At 32.9% G+C, this 23,370-nt stretch overlaps 1 protein-coding gene across 3 annotated transcripts in view; it reads left to right on the top strand.

Annotated features, from left to right (window-relative positions):
- Positions 1-22,325, top strand: part of LOC148605812 (von Willebrand factor D and EGF domain-containing protein-like) — a 30,060-nt gene extending 7,735 nt beyond the window's left edge. Inside the window, exons 6-19 of one of the 3 annotated variants that reach the window (XM_088549802.1) lie at positions 1,465-1,551; positions 4,154-4,519; positions 5,236-5,321; positions 5,775-5,841; positions 7,162-7,335; positions 7,908-8,146; positions 12,573-12,873; positions 14,748-14,885; positions 15,341-15,530; positions 17,456-17,646; positions 19,249-19,518; positions 20,808-20,931; positions 21,509-21,656; positions 22,085-22,325. In XM_088549802.1, coding sequence (XP_088405928.1) covers positions 1,465-1,551; positions 4,154-4,519; positions 5,236-5,321; positions 5,775-5,841; positions 7,162-7,335; positions 7,908-8,146; positions 12,573-12,873; positions 14,748-14,885; positions 15,341-15,530; positions 17,456-17,646; positions 19,249-19,518; positions 20,808-20,931; positions 21,509-21,656; positions 22,085-22,160 — 2,457 coding nt within the window. In that variant the 3' untranslated portion in view covers positions 22,161-22,325. Of the gene's footprint in view, positions 1-1,464; positions 1,552-4,153; positions 4,520-5,235; positions 5,322-5,774; positions 5,842-7,161; positions 7,336-7,907; positions 8,147-12,572; positions 12,874-14,747; positions 14,886-15,340; positions 15,531-17,455; positions 17,647-19,248; positions 19,519-20,807; positions 20,932-21,508; positions 21,661-22,084 lie in introns of all 3 variants that reach the window. The other 2 variants (XM_088549803.1, XM_088549804.1) reach the window with 2 other exon arrangements.
- Positions 22,326-23,370: the final 1,045 nt, after the last annotated feature.

The raw sequence follows: 23,370 nt of genomic DNA, 5'->3' as shown, positions 1-23,370 counted from the left end.
GCACATATTTTGTGTAGGTGGCTATTGTATTTTTATTGACCAGCATAGAGATCGCCTTTTATATATGGAGAACATCTCAAAACATTACAGCAGCTCAGTTTATTATTGCACTCTCTACAAAATAAATATATTATGACGGTGATTTTGTTGGTTGGTAGAGTGTTTTTACTTTGTTTCCCTGAGAGTGTAGGGGAAAGCTCACGCCGTCACAATGTGGGCTGGTACCTGTTAATTCTAGGCAGATGTTAATCCTAGGCAGATGTTAATCCTAGGCAACTAAAATAACAATCGTTAGTGTAGTTGGTACCAGACTTTATTTTTAAATTCATAAATACATCTGAAATTCAATAGTAATTAGTTGAAAGAATTCATATTTAAACATAACAAATATTTAACTAAAATATCATAATTTATAGATATAAGATATAAATTCAATAATATTATATCATAGAATAAATAAAGTATTTAAATTAACAAGTTTTTCTCAAAATAAAATATGTTAATTCAAAATTAATAACAAAAATAATACTTTTCCTAAAATAACAATACTTTAATGTAGTTGGTACCAGACGCCCGAAACGGCCAACGTCGCCCATTATATAGGGGCTTGATGTTGAACTTGCCGTTCCGATTCGTCCAGTATGACCAACCAATTGTTCATACATAATGAGCAGCACAAAAGAAAGACGCCCACAAAAAATTAATAAGAGTTCAATAAAAGAAAAGTTTCTTCAAATTTCACATATATCTAATCTTCGTTCGAAGAAATATAAACATTTGCCAAAATACAAAGCAGTTTACCAAATTAATTAGTTTTAAATTCCGAAACAAGTAATTTCGATTCATCTTTATTAATCAATTCCCTTATGCAAGCCTTAGTTCTTAAGTACAAAAATATTAATAAAACTATGGCACAATTACGCTTAACTCGGTCACTGACTCATCTAGGTCGTAATTGTCGTTTTCCTCTTTTTTTTTATTAAAATTGCATCACGCTGCTTATCAATTCTGAATGAATAGTGATTAGACATTAAAATCTATTCCCAATTCTGGAGATGTCATTAATGCCATCATTTGAATTATTAAAGCACTTTCATCTGAATTTATTTCGAGAGAATGACTAGTGAGATTAATCAGGTAATAAAATTGCTCGATCTTGTTTTTCTAACCTAGTTAAAAATAATATGTTTTGTTAAGTACACGAAAGCTAACTTTTATATCACAATAAATAAAAAGAACACATCAAAAGCAAATTCAGTTTTTAGTTTGGTTTTACATAGAATTGATGTAATTAAATCATATCTAGGATATGCTATGCCTGACATTTTCTTAGATACACAGATTTGTCTATCTATAGTCTGAAGGAAATTTGTGGTGAAATTGAGGCCTTCTTTTGTCAAAAGGTAATAGTAAACGTGGCATAGTCCACGCTGTACGTTCCTGCATTATTTGTTTTCGTTACAGATAAAATGTAGTGTGAGACCAAAACATATTGCGGATGGTTCCCCCGGAGTGTTTGGAATAAGTGCTAGTAGCTTCTTCGGCATACAGGTATGCGATTTTAACTTTTGGTTTTTACCAGCTTCGGTTGTTGTAGCATTTACAAATGTACTTCAAATTTCAAAATGATGACCAAAGTGGGCAAAAAATTACGATTAAACGTAAAGTGACATGAACCAATAAGAGTTTAAATGAGTATAAAACTTTTACATTGAAGACGTAGTTTGGTCTGGCTACCATTGTCATTTACATAGGTGGGTGATACCTATTACACGGAACATTCTTTGCCATCTTCCAAAATAATACCGAGATTTATATTTTCTATGAATTAAAAGAGTTAAAAATGATGTGAAAATAATATATTTAAATTGTTTCTTATGATTTTTGATATAAAAATTATAATGGTAAAATTACAAACACTATTTTTTAAAAAGCCTATTTTAATGGGAGATAAGTGGCAGGGAAATGTTCTATTTTTTTTCAATATTGCAAAAAAAAACAAGTTTCGGTGACTCCCAATTTTCTCTTTGAAACAAAAAATACCATGGTTATATACTGTAAATTTCGATATGCTGTACACGTGTTTCAACGAGTAACCTCTCACCAGCAGCATTAAAATCAAATATGTAGGAAGATCATAATCAAAATATTAGTTGTTTACAAGAAGTACTCACAACCAAAACTATCGAAAGAGGAAGCCAAATCCATCACCAAAAGTTCTACCATATGCAATGCAAGGAATGAAGCCTCAATGTTTTACACATTTTTAAATTTGGAATACTGCAACATTATATAACTAGGGTAGATATAATATATGGTTCTAAAATACAAAAAATACCGGTTTTATATATTGTAAATTTCAATATGCTGTACACGTGTTTCACTTACACTTAGAAATCGATGGTAAAGGAAAACTATTGACCAAATTTTACGACAAACGAGATGCCTTTCCATTCAGAATTGTCAACTTTCTTTTTATATGTGGCAAATTCCCTTCAGCACCTGCGTATGGAGTGTTCATATCACAATTATTACGTTATGCCAGAGCTTGCTGAAACGACGCAGACTTTTTCTATCGAGCTAAAACTCTTACAAATAGGCTTCTGGAACAGGGTTATGTTGCTACAAAATTGAAGCTATCACTACGGTCATCATCATGAACTCGTGAATCGTTATGGTGTATTCATCTGCACCATGAAATTTAAACTGACTTAATCAACGCACCATAATTTTCTTTTCCTCGTTTGTCTACCCCGGATTTGACTTTTTATGGGCAACTTGGCGGGTGTTTCTAGAAAAACAGAGAACGCTTATCCTACCGGTGCACCTGGTCCATGCTCCCAGTTTTTAGTGGAGTCCGAGTTGCTCATTAGTTGCTTTTGATACTTTGTATGTATGTTTTTTGTTGTGTATGTCCGTTTTCCATGTCTGGTCTTTGTCCCTGGAATACATTCTTTTGATTACTGCTATAACTTTGGATCCGTTGAGTACTCTTTCAAGGAGTGACCTCTCACCAGCAGCATTACACCCAAATAAGTAGGAAGATCACAATCAAAATATATCAAAATATAATTCGTACAATTGATTTTACCATAAGACTTGAAACGATAATTTTGAGTTTGATATTTACATTAATGAATAGCGAATGCAAAATTTAACTAAATAGAGATTCACACTCTGTATTACATACAGCCAGTCAGTATTTTTGTTTAAAACTACAAATTGTAATATTTGGATAATGTGACTAAACAAAATGAATAACTGTGTCTAACACAATTTATTCCTAAAGAAAAGCAACAAGGAAAAAATCTACATCAGTTTATTTTGGGTTTCTGAAAGATTACCCTATGGTAAAGATTGGGGAAAGAAACTTCTTTAAATAATACACTTTAGTACTCACCATTGTACTCACCACTCCTCTATTTAGAATTTTACAAAAATTGGAAAATTTAATTTTGGTCCCTTTTGGTGTCCATTTGCATAAATGGTGATATAATCAAGTCAAAATACGCCATTTTATTTAGCATTTGTAAAAACCAAAGACATGAATTTTCATGTTTATAGAATTTAAATTTGTCCACTTTTTGTTGTCTATTTTGAAAATAAAGGCGGATAACATAGAAAAAAATAACCACTAATCGAATACATTTTTTTCATTTAACTAATAGAGAGATTCTCTCAACAATGTAACGTCTAAATTAGCGTACAAGACATTTCACATTTTTGACAAAAATCTGGATGTGACGGATTTTCACCATGTGTTGCCTTACATCCGTGAAAATCGGCTTTCACGAATCGCCTGGTAAATGAAACATCACCAACTATAATTGAAATATAGAAATTAACTGCATACAATTGAATGCATACTTGGTTTTTCATTTCAGTTATTTTATTTTGAAACCGTTAATGATATTTTTTATTTTAAAAACACCCGTTATCGATCAAAACAGATGTCCTAGCATCTATCATAGCGACACATTTTCCTAGAGAATTTGCAGTATTGTAGTAACGGATCACAATGGTCTATTAGAAAAGTGGAGGGTGAGTAACGTAATAAATTTAATTTAAGTCATGATGATTTTATCAGCATTCCAAGTAACGAGCTCTAGTGTTGTCAAACTTGTAAAAGGTTTACCCATTCTATTTATTTAAGCTTGACAACACTGTTGTAAGTTTTCCAAAATCTGGCATTGGTATCATCAAAGTAAGGCTGACGATTCCTTTTGGATGTTTTTACATCAATGCTGTAAGACAGCCTTGCACGTTGTCGATCGGAATGGTACGAAAGGATAGTAATGAAGATAACTGTAAAGAGTCTGGGGATATTGTTGGAGAAGAAAGGTTTTGTGTCAGAACGATTGAAATTGATAATTGGGACAAAATACACGAACTCACGATAAAATGGAAGGATGGAGACGATTATAGACTTACTGAGACAGACTTTCTGTTAGATCTTCAGACTTCAAGAACTGCAAAATCCGACGTGTGGAATTTTCACACAAAGATCCCAACAATCCAGGTTATATTTATTTTTTTTTGTATTCTCAATATTATATGATGAATGCATTTATTTAACTTCAAGTGCAACGAATGCAAGTATGTCCAACAATATGATATAACTGGAGATTCAAAATTTTCTATAGGTATACTACATCAGGTTTATTCATTGTTCATTGAAGTGGTGAAATTCATTATACATGTATATACTACATAAAATCTGGAACAAAATCTGAACTGCTCAGGTTCAATTACCTCTAAATCATGTTCTGAGATTCATTTGAGTTTTCAATAGATATAACTTATGTAATCCTTCAGAATCTCAATGGAAAACACTATTAGAAATCAAAGGTGTTATCGTATTCAATATGCTAAAATTAAGGAATGGTTGGTTAAAGACGTTTTAACGTCCTTGACTACGCTTTCGGGTTTCGCACGCACCAATTTTTGTACTGCTTGAAGTAAATTATAGCAAAAATTCAAATATTCAAAAAGAATATATTCACTCTTCTAGACAAAAATAAAACACAAAGGAAAATATGTTTTTGACAAATGATATGTTGTCTTACATACGACACGTGTTTAATGTAATAATGAATAAAGTTGTTATCTAATGAAAGAAGCATCCCTGTTATCTGCACTCTTATATATTCACCTAGCCACACTAATATTTGAATAAAATGCGTTCATAAATATGAATACTCACTCTCTCGATTTTGTTTATCTCTTTTTGCTCAGGTAAAAGTACATGAAGATACTTACAACGTAAAAAGCAAAAGATGTTACATCGAAAATGATCCCCATATGCGAACTTTTGATGGAAGGTAACCTCATCGGGTTAAATAGAACTACTCTATCAATCTGAAAATATAGGGTAATTTAACCTAAGGCCAAATATTATCATATTTTATCACGAAAGCTTGGTAATTTATATGCAAAGAATAGGTACTTAAAATATTCCTTAAAAGTTAGTTTGGCAGAATTTGGGGCTTGTTACAGTCATCTGTTATATATCATTTTTTATTTGTCGAGTTAATGTTATTTGTTGTATTAGTCATATTGCGGCAATATAGTGATTAGCAGTAGTAAATTAGTGTGGTATTTCATTAATAAGTATCAGGCACACAAACTAATTTGTTAAAGGAAATGCTTTAAATTGAATAAAAGATACTATATTCGGTCTTATAATCCATCGAAATGGAAAGAGAAAAACACACATTATTTAATTGATGCATGCGGAAAAAATGTACTAAAATATAATTTTATGGCATTTTCAGATATTTTGAGCATCACATTTCTGGAGTATTCACCCTTTATAAAGACATCACAAATCCAACTTATGAAGTAATGTCATTTTTATTTATTTTTGTTTTTGTTATTTGTTAAGCAAACAAAATCGTACAAGATGTTATGTAATATGTTGATAGCATCTGTAAGTCTTAATTGAAGTACAAACTTTTGACTTAAATCTGTATTAAAATATAAATGGCGACCCAATCGTCTTTAGCGACCAAAAGATACACGACCGCAATATTAAACATTATTTACACTATGTTTTATCATTATTTTGTATTGTGCCCATATAAAATCGAGATGTTTGACAAAAATCTGGCAAGCGAATTCTACTTGTAAATTGACACGGTAGGTTATACCCAATTCTTGGCTGAAACATCTATGGTTCACTTAAGGCCTTGATTAACAATAAATGACTATTGTTGCAACATCCAAAAAGGACTGGTACTGTAAAACTAGACAATCTTGCCGTAATTTAATTATGAAACGGAAACACAATAAACTGAGTTAAAAGCAACGAAATAATGTCTTATACTCATGATATCATATACGGTATGTCGTCATCCTCATTGATTCTTTGAAATAGTGCAGTATAAGTTTGTACATTGAAAGCATTTCCGTCAATATTTAGACGTAACATCAGCAAATGTTTCTGTTTTTACGACATACTTGATGATTTTTCATTCAGAATTGTCAACTTTTCTTTCATCTGTGGCAACATCCCTTCGGCTCCTGCGTATTGAGTGTTCATATCACAACTCGTACATTATGCCAGAGCTTGCCGAAACTACGCAGACTTTTTGTATCGCGCTAGAACTCTAACAAATAGGCTTCTGGAACAGGGTTATGTTGCTACAAGATTGAAGTCATCACTACAGAAGTTTTATGGTCGTTATCATGAACTCGTGGATCGTTATGGTGTATCCATCAGCACCATGAAAACTGATTTATTCAACGGGTCATAGTTTTCCTTTCCTCGTTTGTCTACCTCAGACTTGACTTTTTATGAGCAACTCGGTGGGTGTTTCTAGAAAAGCAGAGGACGCTTATCCTACCGGTGCATCTGGTCCATGTTCCCAGTTTTTAGTGGAGTCCGAGTTGCTCATTTACTTTTGTTACTTTGTATGTATAATTTTAGTTACTTTATGTTCTTTGTTGTGTATGTCTGTTTTCCATGTCTGGTCTTTGTCCCTGGATTACATTCTTTTGATTACCGCTATAACCTTGATTCCCTTGATTACTCTTGCCAAATTGTATGTTTTCCTTGTGTTTCTCTTCCTTTATGAACGCACTGTTGGTAGGTAAATGCTTATCGCTGAAATTATTTGAAAAGAGCAAGACAGTTAAAAAGCACAATTCTTCTGTTTGAAGGTACAACACCAGACTGCTGTATGTAATGGACCTTATCATTGCACGTGTGGTGTCGCGGTTAGGTCAGGGGCTGACGTTTTTGTTGTTGATTACTGTAATGGTCAGACAATTTCATTTATAACTTGTCATGAGAAAAAACTGGATGTTCGAAAAGAATCTGCTAGAAAATATTTAGTAAGTATCCTTTTAACATTATCACCATTTTTATACACTTGCTTTGAAAATGAGATGTATGTAGTAATCATAGAGTCCATCGGTCCGTTTGTTCGTCTGGCCATTTTTTCTAAAATTCTTTTTCTGCAAATACGAATCACAGATACTTGATACTTTTGCCATCCGTTTGGATTCTTTTCCAGAATTTTAACGATCTCATTTTCTAGTTCCCAAAGAATCATATAGAGAATGGGGTTTGAATACTCGTTAAATTTTAAATATTGCCAAATATCAACTCGCTTTATTAAATTCCAACATCATACCAAAATTGCCGACAATAGTTTGTTATGGTGCTGTAATTAAAAAACACTTGAGTTTATATTTTGCAACATTCACCTTGACACATTATGAAGCCAAAATATTTAACGATTTTTCACAATATGGTTTGAGTAAAACCTGTATACCGTAAAAAAAACACAAAAAAAGCATGCAAAATTATTTCTTCAATTTTCAATTTAGGTGTATCTTAAAAACATTCCTTAAATATTATGAACATAACTAAGTGTACCTTATATGCATGCAATTTTATGAAGGTTTTTCTGCCATCTGGTACGTCTATTGAAATACATATTTCGTGGAACCGGTGGTTGACTGCATACATTAATCCGTCCATCCATGACTGGAAAAATTCTAGAGGATTGTGTGGATATGCTTCAGATAGATGTGATGATGATTTTGTCAAACCAGATGGTACAAACGCTGGTGATGTCGGGAGTAACCACGCCTGTAATTCGCCTAGATTTACGCCGAAACTCTTTATTGAGTCATGGCAGTAAGTAAATTGTGTTAATATGGGGTAGGCAGTGCCTAAATCATCGAGCACCGTGAGCTTTACTATGCATGTACCGTCTGTGCGAGACTCGTAAAAATAATAAAAGACATTACAAAGAGGGGGTCGACCCGGATGCAAACCTTTGCTTTGGAAGTGCAACATTTTTATTTATATTGATGCAGCAAACATAATCAATATTTCTATTTGAAAATCTGTCTTGTTAATTAATGAGGAAGGTTTTTGTTCAATAAATGAATAACTTGAACACATATTTCTTGAAATTTCCAACACATACCCCTTTCCCTCGCTCTCAAAATTGTCAATAACTTTATAGCGCTTCGCAGTACTTTACATTTTTTATCCCTTAGGGCATCTTTAGCAACGTTCATTTCAGTCTTGGCCTGTCAGATAAATCTGTACAGATACCAGAAATATTACAGTCCTCCACGGTTAATGGGAATATTTTACACATATCATGTGACGTAAACAAATTTCAGACGACACCTGCAAAACAAGAAATTGATTGCCTTTCCTATCTTAGAAAAGCTATGCGTCGATTTTGATAATATAATCGGAGTAATATTTTTTCCGAGGCGGGTTAGGTTTTTAACAACACCAACAGTGTAACCGCGGAGATACACGTACGTACATTCATGTGTTTCCCGATGTTCTTATAAACATACAAATATAACATTCACTTCTTTAAATAAGTAAAACACATTAGAAAAAGACTATCAAAAAACATGAATTCATTTTTACAGAAACATAATCTTAACCTATAGTTTTGTGTGTGTTTGATTGAAGGAAATGATGAATTTTTTTTTCGTCAGGACAGTAACTTTTTGTTACTTCCGGGACATAACTTTTTCCGTTAGTATATTTGGGAACCTTAAGGGTAAATTAGAAAGTACACGTAATGTCGGTTGAGCTCATACCGATTCGCGACACTCGCTATTATTTTTTAACAAAACAACATTGTGGAAGATCTTCTCTAATATGATTAAAGCATTATCATATTATGTTAGATTTTATCTTATAAAGGTAAATTTTAACTCAAATTCTTGGCCTTGAAAAACAAGAAATACTTTCGATTATATTCATAAAAGTGTGAATCGACGATATGAGTAAAACTTTCGATTAATACTACGCATGTTTATCATGAAACCTATCGAGATTACACAATATACATTTTATTTCTAATATCAATGTGATGTCGGAAATAGTCTATCATTATATATAAGGCTTCAACTAGTATTTTTTTCCAGGTGTAGAGTTACTTGTTTTGCTTATCTTTTACCATAACCACTGTCACAGAGATATCAAATAATTGCCTCGTTCGTTAAATCATATGACGGTGAAGCGATGTCCTGAATAGGTAAACGTATATACGCGGGACGAGGGATTTTCCTTCTCAGTTTTTAATTTTTAGGGTTGTAACTGTGTGATATTTTCTGTTACTTTATGTTCTTTGTTGTGTATGTCTGTTTTCCTTGTCTGTTCTTTGTTCTGGATTACATTCTTTTGAATATTACTATAACCTTGGTTCCCTTGATTACTAATTCACTGTGTAAATTAAAATATTTCTGAAAAAGACATAATATTTGCGTATCATGATCGAGGTTCATTCCCTTTAAATGCATCCCCGCCTCTGAAGCGTATACAAAGCCAATAAATTGGCATCGTTGTAGTATATACCAAACTGTCATACAGTAAAAACTAGCCGCACATCAACTGATAAAATATTCCCAAATTTTATAAATGCTTTAAAGCAGGAAAGGTGATGTATATAGAATGTTAATTATTGAATTTGATCCATTCGATAACATTCTTTCAAATAAAATTTGGCATCACAAAAGTTATTACAGGACTCATAGAAGTAAACGACACCTTACGTTCCTTGTTGTGATTGTCTGTTTTCCATGTCTGGTCTTTGTCCCTGGATTACATTCTTTTGATTTCTGCTAGAATTTTGGTTCCCTTGAATACTCTTCAATCTCAATCGCGTTTTTCATTATCATTTAAAATGTAACAAAACTCATTTGAAGAAAGACTACTTAGGACACTAATGTTTTATTCTGCCTACTGAGAGTGCCAGTGGCCCTCGACCTTTTTTGTTGCGTTGGTTTATCTTCCGATTAAGGTATTTGTAGTTGTATGTTTGTCTAACTAAAAGGGGAACAATGTAAAGTAAATTAGCGAGCACGCTCATAAAACCCAACGCGCAAACATTTACATACTTTAGTATATTCAATCCTTTACATGTATGTAACCAAATAAAATATTGCCCATTGACCGATGTATGTAAAAATTATTGTTACTAATTATTCACTAAATTTTGAAATAAATCGGTAAAAAACGGAGGCATAACCTAGGTCATAGGACGTTACGACAGACGTACGGACAGACATACAGACGGACGGACGGACGATCGGACACAGGTACAGACATAGGGACAGAAACTTTAATGGAACAAAACATCAAAGATCTTTTCGTTGAATATAATAAACAAGTGTCTTCGATTGTAATACTTATTATAAGTTAACGCTTTAAAACCGCGTTTTTGCGTTTTATAAAACATCATTTTGAGCAATAAAAGGGCGAATCAACCACGATCTTAGGTTTACAAAAATAGATAAATATATGCTTGTGACGAAAACATCAGTTTTTTTTTATGCGTATAAGGCAAGAAAAAAATTACCGGTCGTTTAATATGGAAACCCCCAAAAATTTTGTTTTTTTTACAAAATAATGCGTTTGTTCCTAAATTCTAAAGATTTTCTGGAAGGTAAATTTAAAAATGAATAAAGCTAAGATTTAAATTGATTAAAAACAATTTTGATATATTTTCAAAATATGGTTTGTTTTTAAAAGGCGTTTTTATTTAAATGTTAAATGATTTTGCTGTTTTTGCAGTTAAAAAAATTGTTACCATTTCCAATTTTTACGACCACGCAATTCTGAAAGTACGTTTAAAGACCTTTTCAAATATATAAAATATAGCCGTGTGTTAGGTAGGTGACTTAAAAACCTCTAAATCCATTGTTCAGTACTCGCCTATATGAAAGAATGATATCAAGGCAATTTTTCTCAAAGTATTTAAATTGTTGAAGTTATTGGCCAAGATATCAGGATAGTAAAATCAACGCAAACCTTTAAATTTCATTAGTGGTAATTAATAATTCTATAACAAAATAACATTTGTTAACGTCACCAGAACGGTGCTCATTGTCAATGCTGTTGATAAACAAGTTCAAAATAGAACTTAGGCGAGTTAAAATATTGTCTTGTTTGATTTAATATCTGCATTATCTCTCAATTAAAATGCAAGTGCTCACTTTTTGATAGTCATCATGAACTCGTGGATCTTAACGATGTACCCATCAGCACCATGAAAACTAATTTGTTCAACGTGTCATGTTTTCTTTTGCTCTTTTGATTACTCTGGACTTGACTTTCTGTGAGCCACTCGGCGGGTGTCCCCCAGAAAAAAAAGACCTTTACCCATTTGGTGCACCTGGTCCATGCTCCTAATTTTAAATGGAGTCCGAGTATGATTTTGGTTTTTCTTTGTTCTGTTTTGTGTGTGTCTTCATCCCTGGTTTACATTCTTTTGATTTCCGCACGAATCTTGGTACTCTTTAATATATGCTGCAAGCGCATGTACTAGCCTTTTTCTCCGGACAGTCCACTGACGTGGTCATTGTAGGCACATCTTTCAATGTTATTCAAGATAAACCTATTCTAGTGCATTTTTTTCAACGGGGCAATTTACCAAGTATGATATTCGATTAATGCATCTCAATTATTTTGGACAACTGACGGCTTTGTAAGAGGAAATTAGACTATCAAAATCATTAGTCGTTTCATCGCAACGGAAACACATAAAATCGATGTTTATGCAACCAAAAAAAAAATAGTTATAAATGAGATTTGTTTATATACCTTGCTAGTTTTAAGCATTAACATACGTTTTCATTGTTTATCATGTCGTGAAGGATAAACCGCATTTGCGAGATCAGTTTTGAGCTCTCAATCGTTTATGACACACTTACCGTATAAAAGGCTACACATCATTGTCTTAGGTGCTACAATTAATCCGTATAGTCTCTAAACAATTTCAAACATGGAAGTGAAAGTGTTTCTACCAGATGTTTTTACAACGGAAAAAACAAATGAAGTCATGTTTTTGTTTAGACTGGAAATTCTCTAAACCTAAATGATTTATTTCAATCTTCGGATCATCTTTTAAACAGAAAAAAACATGCCAATTAATCTTTTCAGTGGAAAAGCTTACTTTGTCAAGAAACAACAGGACTGGTATACACGTTTATTTAATGTTATTGTAAAGAAAGTTTTGTTCATAAAGATAAACTTCAATCGAAAATAAGATAGCACATAATTATAATTATAAAACTATAATTCTTAGGATTCTAAAGATGGAGGACAACTTATTTGCCTTGCAAGACAATGCTGCAATTCCGCCCTCTTCAACAACAGAAGCATACTGTACATGTCCTCATAACAGAATCCCGGATGCCGACAGTACTGATTTTGAATGTGGTTCAAGTGCCACAATCAGCTGTGAGATCGAACTCGAATATGATCCAGTCGGAAAAGAACAATGCAATGCATTTCTGGGAGTCCGTCGCAGGAAACGGTCTCTAGAATTTCCAGTAAAGAGTGTCGAGAAAAAATTTCGTGTAAAAAGACAGCCTTATCCATCTAATGTAAGCTACTACTTAATCGTCTTTTAATTTGGTTATTTGTATCCCAGATATTTGGATGGTAAGATTAAAAGCAGCATCGATTGTGGATGAAAAATATAAATGTGTTTTTGAATAAGATCTAGCGACTAACTCCATTCTAGATAGCACGTGTATTTTGTAACGCATCATACATCTCATAAATATTACATTTTTTCTTTATTTATTTCATCAAGAGCTTAATTGACCTGGTCCATACTCCAAGTTGTTAGTTGAGACCGGTTATCTCATTTACTTTTCCTTCTTTGACCAATATAAGCTACCTTCTAATCGTGTAAATTTCAGAAAATATCAAAATACACAAAAACTAGAAATTGATTATTTAACTAAATCGATGAGAAGTTTTGTGTCAAACTTACGAGAAAAAAAAAGTTTTCAACTTATACATTGCTCTTGATGATGTTTAAGTACCAATCCATTTAAAGTTCAAATTCTACCCTACATTATACGTTTGAAATGTTTTTACGTAAATATGTCCTATCTTTCATAGATCTGAAATTTGAAAATCATACATATATTTACTTCCGTTCTAAATAAGCATATCAAGTACGACTGCAATGTGCGAATTCTGTGCACGATCTTTATTACATGTATATTTGTCACACAAGTGCAGGAACCAAAGACAAAATAAGACTTGTATATTTTCTTTCACTGTTTCTGAATAAGAAATAAAAGTAAACTCTGTAATTTTGACATGACCGTTTTATCCTCTGTCGTACACTGCCAATGCTTAAAATGATATGATATGGGTAACCAAAATGTTTGTTTTTATTCGTTATATTCGTTACATATAGATTAGAACTAAACTCTCCATTATCATTTTTAGAAGTAGAATTGCTTGCCAACAGCACAAACACTACATTTTGACTATGCATATAATGACAAAGGGGTTAATAAACTTTTGATATTGTTACCCAGACGGTAGCTGAATTTTACCTAAACAATCAATAGTAAACCCCTAACGCATGTCTTGCTGTTTCAACGCCGGATTTTAGGTTTTTCTTACGCCGGTGTTTGACCATTTACGGTCATTTCCTGAGAAAAAATGGGTAGCGTAAGTAAATTGCATTAATGTGAATGAGGTTTGTTAATCTATAAAGAAAGAACAGCGTTTCCTGCGAAATGATCAACCTTCAAGCGCTGCTACAGAGGTAAAAAAAATTCTCAATCGACGGTTTTGACGGTTTTGCTTTTTTGAAACGACGGTTGCACAACACTATTTTAATACCGAAAATTATGTAAAATTGATAAATTTCAAATGTTTTTTTTATTAAATAATTGCCCATGTATAATGTGTGTATTGTTCTAAAAATATTAACGAGCAGCGCCCTCATTCAGGCACCGAACACGCATATTTATATACTGATTAGCTACACTGTTATTCATATCAGAGTACATGTAATTGACTTACGCTTCCCACTTTTTTTCTCAATAATGACCGTAAATTGACAAACACTTGCGTTAGAAAAACCTGAAATCCCGTTTTGAAACCGTTAAATCTGCGTTCGGGGAAGGACACGGTGAAAATGCATTCATTTATGTGATATCTGACCAAATATTGGAGTCACCTAAGGAGATCTTTAATAGATACATACAAACCAGCTGTTTTTGGATACGGGGATATTTGCGAAATATTTGCTTTGCTGAAACATATTTTAGATACATCTCAATTGTATTTTCTCGGAATTTACACAAAAGATCACTTTAATTCCTGCACATGAATTTTAAACAATACGATGTATTGAAAACCACATCAAGTACTTTGTTGGATGGGAAACTTTTTTTCATATAAGTTTAATATTATTTTTGAAAATTTATATAGAATAAAACTATTTCAGACGGTAAACATGACACCAAATGAAGTAAAAACGTTCTGTACTGAATTACTACAATCCTCTCCTGTATTTAATGAATGTGCAGATATACCAGAAGTGGACGCTGATGAATACATTGCAATATGCGCACTAGATATAGAGGTAGCAATTTATCCTTATATGCGTTTTGTATTCGAGCCAATAATTGTGTTCTCCATCTAGGTAAATACACATCGTCCTACTCACGGTTGCAATAACTTATTCAATGTAAACATGTTATGTTATGCGGGTCGTATGGAATAGGAGATTGCTTTTTGTATCAATCTATACGGACGATTATCATTTGGTTCATTATCTCATGAATGTAATTTTAGTCGCATTTTTACGTCATTTTCGTTGTAAGCTGAGATATTTGTTAAATTTTGATTGGAAAATTAACGTGTAAGGATTAAGTGATGCATTTATTCAGGCTTCGAAAAAAAAGTGGTACACTGTTGAGATATTTAGTGTACCATGTGATTGAGGTGATTTTGTTACAACCCGACAAAATAATGCAAATTTAATTTAAATCAGTTCCGTTTAATAGACACATACATGTGTTTCAATTTGAATTCAAGCTCACGAACACCTTACTGTTCTCAAACCAAACGGTTGAAGATTTCAAATCAACTTGTATGAAGGAGCTAAGAATGAACAACACATTGAAAGAACAAGGCCCAGATGGTCAACCTTCAATTGCGTCAATCTTGAAAGGAAAAATTTGCGCAGGAAATCCTCCATGTAGTGGTAATGGAAATTGTGTAAACGGTATATACTTATTTATATAATATCTCCCTAGGACATCTTGTGTAAAGAAAGTAAATATATTTAGCTATCATCATGTAGCCCAATATCTCACCTTCCCAAAGTTACTAATGAGGTTACAGTAAGTCCTCGGGGTTTGGAGTAGTCTATATTTGTAATTTTGTGAACAGTTTATGTATGCTATATACGATCATTTTATTTCATTTTGAGTGGGTCTTAAAGGTACCATTCGTTCGGCTAAATGGTCTTGAATAAGTTCAATTATGCATTACTTTAGCAAATAATAGAGCTGTGATGGAATATGAAAGCATTTAAATATACAAAACTTGTTTGAAGTACGGTTTATGGAGGAAAAAAACGCTGTTACAAGTGAAATGAAAGAAAAATATAAAATTCAGAAAATATCTTTGTTTATGAAAATTAAAAAATAGTACCAAAAATGTCTTTATACATCGTGTCTATGCTAAAAATAAACATTTTGGTTCATGTTGAGGTATTTTTTTTGGAATTGGGGTGGAAAATTTCCGAATTGAAAAGGTTCAAATATTTATTTCTTGGGTTCATTTGAAAGCTATGATATTGTATGTACTGCATCATACAAAAGCTTGTTTGAAAGAGTAATCAAGGGAACCAAGGTTATAGCGGTAATCAAACGAATGTAATCCAGGGACAAAGACCAGACATGGAAAACAGACATTCACAACAAAGAACATAAAGTAACTAAAATCATACATACAAAGTAACAAAAGTAAATGAGCAACTCGGACTCCACTAAAAACTGGGAGCATGGACCAGGTGCACCGGTAGGGTAAGCGTCTTCTGCTTTTCTAGAAACACCTGCCGAGTTGCTCATAAAAAGTCAAGTCCGGGGTAGACAAACGAGGAAAGGAAAACTATGACCCGTTGAATAAATCAGTTTTCATGGTGCTTATGGAAACACCATAAGGATCCATGAGTTCATGATGACGACCATAAATCTTCTGTAGTGATGACTTCAATCTTGTAGCAACATAACCCTGTTCCAGAAGCCCATTTGTTAGAGTTCTAGCGCGATACAAAAAGTCTGCGTAGTTTCGGCAAGCTCTGGCATAACGTATGAGTTGTGATATGAACACTCCATACGCAGGAGCCGAAGGGATGTTGCCACAGATGAAAGGAAAGTTGACAATTCTGAATGAAAAGTCATCACGTTTGTCGTAAAGTTTGGTCAATAGTTTCCCTTTACCATCGATTTCTATGTGTAGGTCAAGAAAAAATGACAAAAACAGGTGATAAAAAAAGAAAATCATTTTATAATAATTGCAACCCCAAAAGGAATTGTTCAGATATGGTGGATACATCATTACTTTACTAATGAATGTCTAAAATATGAGTTTTACAGTGTTGGTATGCTTTGAATGAGAATTTGTTTGATACTGAGACTAGTGTTGTAGGGGTACGGTTAATATTTTAACCTTTGTTGAAAATTCAACTGGGAAAATTGAAATTGTCCTGGTCTTATTATGAAGCAACTGGTTACTTATAGTGCTATATCGGAGCAGCAATTTACATGAGCTAGTGGTTATTGTCGTTGTAAATACTTAATTTAAGAGCGCGCCGAAGAATCACTGTGTCAAGCTAAATTGCAATGCTGATTCTATTAACCCTTACGTTATTGTAGTATGTTTCTCTTTAATTCTCCATATTATTCAATATTCACAAATTACAATACAATGATAGGTATTTGCAAGAATTATTCATGTATGTATAAGAGACTATGTTGCATTTCAGACAACAAAGACATGTCTGTATTTTGTCTGAGGATTTGACCGTTTGTTGTTTTTTAAAGTAGTTTATGATTTTTTTGCCTTTTTAACAGATCTTCTAAATCGATCCTTATTTTGCCTTATTAAAGATGTAGACTTATCCATTAATATTTTTATATCTAGGAACATGCATTTGTTTTGGAGGGTACATTTCTCCAGACTGTTCAATTGACTTGACGTTACCTCCAGAGTTAATTGGTGTCAGAGGAGAGGGTTTGTGCGACAAGAATGAGGTTCCTTGTAACATGTCTTTTGTCATAGCAGAGGAAATATACGAAACGGCTGATTTGTCTTGTGAGGTTGTTGAGTACCAGGTATATTCATTGCTACTAAAAAAGCATGTATATATATATAGGTTGTATTAACAAAACTTGACGAGTTGTTTTGAGAAAAATCAAATCCGTCTTGGTTTGCATCGGTACATGTACATATCATACAATACATGTATATTGCCGGAAAGTATCCAATTTATTTCACGAGCTTTAGGAGCAGTCAGATCTCGAGGGTTCCCCTAGCTAATCTAACTGTTTCGGAGCGAAAACAATCATATATATATATGTATATATATTGATATTTTCAGCAATGTTCATGTATTGTTTTTATCCTGCAATTACATTTTCTAAATAAAAAGATGCGATATTTGCAGGAAAAAAGGAATTATTGTAGAGACAGATATAATATAACACGTCCGACCGAGTCTTGAGCAGGCCCGTCAAGTTAATTTTTCCACTTTTGCACCAGCATTTGAAATCTGAAAGCCTAGGGAGAGGGAATTGAACCCTCGCTCGCAAGACTGGATAGACGATCGGACAAAAAATGTTACACGTGCTGCTCGTTTAAAAATAAAAACTCATTGTCTTGGCAGTCATAACATATAAGAGATATCAAATTTATGTGGATGTGCTACCAATTGTTTCGTACCTAAACATACATGGGGGAAAATGTCGACATCCTGACATTTTCGACTGAATTCAACTATTTTCAATGATCTCAAATAAAAAAAAAATATATATTCATGGATTTGAACTAAAATCTAAACCATGTCTCTTTTTTTTATCTAAACCGGGAACTTTTCGAATGAAAACTGCTCAAGGTAACTTAATGATTAATTAATCTAAACCAGGTCCTTGGCTATTTTGTAAACATCATAAATCTGCAGCTACATTTAATGAACTGTTAATTTTTCATACGGGACTGATTTTTGCCTGAATAAGATTATTATTGACAACGGTTTCATTTTTAAAAAAAAATGGGCGCTTCTAAGTACAAATGGCGGAAAGAATGCTCGACCTTCCGCTTGATTACGCTTTTATTACAATAAACAAGATTTCAATCGATGTTCTGTTGAGATTAAAATATTTTTCGTCCGTATACGAGTATTGTTAATAAAATAGAATATCATTGATGTTTGTTCGTTACGATTTTTAGCAGTTACAAGTATGCATAAGGTCGTACCAGACGGATATATAAGCCACCTACCTTTCTTCAAAGTGCCCATCCGCCATATTGCGTTATCGAAACCAGGTCCCCAAAAAAATCTAAACCGGGCTCGTTCAGGACAGTGTTAAAGTGGCAATTGTAAAAATCCTTATTAGGATTTTACTTTAACTCAGTAATTACTATTTCTGGGTATACCGATAAAAAGTAAAAATACCATTTATATCTTGATAAACGAAGTAGTATCTTCAAAGTTTGTGTTGGTTTTATTTGCAACTTCATGGTAAAAAACAAAAATCCGATAGTTCCTGTATATGCAAGATTCGCTTAAATTTCGTATGCGAGTTCCTTCTAAAAGTATATTGTACTAACTAAGAAATACCAAATAAGTTGCAAGACTTGTTTATAAACAAGAAGTTATACAAGTTATCTATCAAATAATGGTTTTGATATTATTATTGATTTTCGTTTTTATTCAGATTTCGGTAAGCGGAACATATACAAGAATACACAAGCAAAAAACCACAGCTAAACATGAAACTTTAGTAGAGGTTTTATGTCCAATAACAACATTTAAAGAACAATCAACGTATGTTTCGAGATCAGATATGGAGAATTTTGCAACTGGTTATACTGTCAGCGTCAGCTATGACGGAGTCTTGTTCAGTGATCCAGTAGAAATGTTGGTTTACGATTCACTTTGTCAAGACATCGTTAATACAACAGATAAGACATATTTTGCTCTAAAGGTATTTCTATTACGATTTGTTAAAACATTTATGTAATTGTATAACAAAAATGTTTGTTGTATTGGTAAATGTAGGCATTGTATGTATCACAATAAGAATAGAATATTGAAAAAAGTAAGTAATACATATATTTAATTAAATAATAAAGTAGCATTATCGGAAAACACAAAAAGTCACGTTATAAATAAATAAGTGTACTGTAAGTGCTTTCGGCCACACGGCTCTTCAGACAGACAGTAATGTTGTTAAGCGACGTTGCTTAATCAATGTCTCTTCAGACCTTACATTGATATAAGGAGACTGTAGATTTCCGCTTTCACTTTCTATTAAGAGACTTGTATTTTTTGGTATAAAATGTTCTTTCCTTTGCTATACGGAAAGCTGTTTTTTTTTTGTTCATAAAGAATTAAAAAAAAGGAAAAACACGAAGTTGTTCACGTCCGCATCAGTGGAAGTGTTTACTGCATTCGGTTTTTCCTATAGATGCGTCTATATATATTGCTTATGTATTCGGACTCGCTCAAATATTATTACATCCCAATTTTGGACAATATATTGTTCACCACATATATATACCACTATGACATCTATGGCAACACCGCCTGCACAAAGTCCAGCGCCCGAGATCACTCGGTCAGCTAGGCTATATAAAAATACAGCTTTCGCTTGCCAGGCCATTCCTACTTGTAGAATATATCTGGGGTTACAACTAAGTACACGACAGGTAGTACAATACAGATCATCTTGATGCTGTAAAGTAGGACATGAACATATTAACGATGCATGTCGCAAAGCCAGCGAAAGCTATATTGTTATAAGACCTGGTTGGTCGAGTGGTCTAGGGCGCTGGACTTTCTACAAGCGGCGTTGTCTTATATTTGACTGCAGAACGACTTCTTGTCCCTCGGAGGGAATTACAAAAAATTGCTTTGCAAATTAATTGACACTTCTAATATCGTTGGTAATTGTTTATGCCCTTATATCCTTACATTATCTTCTACTGTATCGATCATAATCCGATTGAGGAATGTAGAGAATAGAGGACAGAGTCGACACATTCTGAGATATATATATATATATATAAAAAGGTCTTAAAATTTGCAATGCAAATTTTTGGTTGTTCCCTCCGTATACGATGTATGGTAGTACGGGACAGCTGAAATAGTTGTAATTATATAGGCTAATGAATCAAATTAAAGATAATAAATTATCATCAAATAATTCTTCACGTAATGTTTCTCGCAATATCAGTATCTACCCATTTATTTTGCCGTGCTTTTAACTTACAGGATGGATTTTGTAAAATTGATGACCGATGCGTATCTACTGGAGAATATAGCTTATTTGATCCCTGCTTGAGATGTGACACGACAACATCTTTGTTTTCTTGGACTACAGATGAAGAAAAATATGGTGAACAATCTCATAAATTTTAATACCTTTTTGCATTTATTCCATGCCGTTAGATCCCCGAACATACGGATAAAATCATATGGTATGGTTCAGGCAAAACAATATCTGATATATACTGTTTATTTCATGCCAAAATTTGTTTCACATAGGATATTAATCCGAACCTTCTATATTTCTCCTGGGGCCACTGGTTTAATATAGGTTGAGGGTTGATACTGCATGTGATACATGTTTTAAATATCATGTTCATTATCTCATATATTTTAACAATACTTTAAGTGTGTTCCGAGTAGAGTAGCGATATAGGTCTAGAGTTGAGGGTATGTGGTGTGGGCTAAACGATAGGGTTTAAACAATTACTTAGATATATATATTGATTGATTTAAATTATATATGGTACATTTTTTGTACATATCGAAATCACGACCTTCTTTGTCAGATGCAAAGACGAAGACGGTCTTACCATTGATGTATATTGCAAATTTGTGTCAATATCAGCCTTTTCTATCCAGAAAGACAATATGTGCTTGAATTAATACAATAATAATAATCATCGTCATTATCATCGTATTTTCAGGTTGTGCGAAGGTACCGCCGGATGAAAAAAACATTTCAGGAGGGACTGTATCAATTTTGACAATTGCTCTTGCGACTTGCATTCCGGTGGCGTTTATTGTAGTAGCTGTTATTATTGTTCTGCGTATAAAATTCTTCAAAGCAAAGGCGTTGGTATAAATTATGAATTTCAAACGGTCTATACATTTTAGTCAACTGCTTGAGTTTTAGTTAACCAAGTAGAAGCTGACTCATCATATCTAACCCAACAAATTATTAATTCTATTTTCAGCATTGTTATTTTGCATTCCATATTGATGATACTTCCCATAGCGTTTGTGTTTATATATAGGTTTGGTTTCTATGTGGTTATTTATATTATAACCACTATATTGTTTGCATCTACACTCGATCACCTTACCATAACAGGACTCTTACGTTTATAAATTACTTAATTAATTAAAAAAAAATACGTCGACTTCCGGTTAGAAGGCTTTCTTAGTTAATTTCTTTATCGATTAACTGTTTCGTGGAAAGAATATACTTGTATGTAAGTATGAAATATTAACAAACACTGTAGTTATGGATTTTTTTTTAGATCTAAAGTTTCTGGCTCTCAAGAATTTGGGACAATAAAAGGATCTGGACTGAATACCCCTCCTCAAGAACACTGACAAGACTAAATTCACTTTTAAGAACCGGTTTATACTCAAAAGTGTTTCATATTTGCCGTGTGCTACTATCAATGTATTTTGTATTGGTTTTGTTCAATGTTATTTTACTTTAATTCTGTAGTTGGAAAATTACTAGAAAAATAAAAAAACCAATTATAACTTAAATTATTGTTATAATAATTATTTCAACAACCTGTAGTCATTTAGGGAGTGCTATCAATATTTTGGTAATAACCTGCAAAAGGTACCCGCAAAGGATCGTGTTGAATCTAAATAATAACCCAAAAATGGGTTTTGAATTGTCTAACTTCATTAAATAAGTATTGTTATACTACATGAATGTATATCTCAAGTGGAGCAAAAGTAACCAGTATTATGTCCATTGTGCAAATGCTAATTTAATTATTTTGAAAATGAGCACTGTGAAACAGAAGCAAAAATATTACACCACTGAAATGCTTAATGGAACACGCTGCGTAAAAAAGTCAAATACTGCATGGTACTACCCGTATATTCCTAAATAAAATTGTGTGTATTAACAATTCATAGGTAAGCAATTTTTTTTAATAATTCAAAATTATCATGTTAGAAGTGTCTGCCTAAACCTTGTCCTTGAAATAGCAGTTCAAATTCCAATATGTAAAAACATAAATGCAAAGTGTTTATTTTCTAACTTTAAACGGTCGTTCATCAGGTTTAAATTACTTTGTCCATTGCAAAATATAATATAGACAGTAATTCAACTTTCGATAAGAACTTGGTGGTCTGCATTATTTACATGTTTAAATGCTAAAATTGGTGCATGAAGGGTGATAACAAAATTACCGACCTGATAAAATGTAGGCAGTCAGAAGAAATAGTCTGTAGGGAAAATCTGTATAAAAAATAACAGTATAAGGTCAAAAACTGAAAAGATGGAAAACCACCACAATGGTCCTGGCTTGTTACAGGTATTTCAAAATAAAAGGTTGTATGTGCGCTAAACCTTCCGCTTTGAATACGGTTCATTATTTATTTATATCAAACACAAATGGCCACAAGCCAAAACAGTACACAAGATTTGATAATAAATAAGTAATATTAAGAAGAATTAACAACCATAAACATAATGTAAATTCTAGCCACGAGTTTTGAACTTTGTGTGGAAGGTGTGTCAAGTTCAAGATGAATATATAAAAATATACAACATGTTCAGGTAAAAGTACTGAAA

This window comes from Perna viridis, chromosome 10 (assembly GCF_037379345.1).
Source record: "Perna viridis isolate PV_CMFRI_1.1 ecotype Kerala chromosome 10, ASM3737934v1, whole genome shotgun sequence".
Lineage (NCBI taxonomy): Eukaryota > Metazoa > Mollusca > Bivalvia > Mytilida > Mytilidae > Perna > Perna viridis.
Note: the sequence above shows the minus strand (reverse complement) of the source record. Positions and strands in the feature narration are given on the sequence as shown.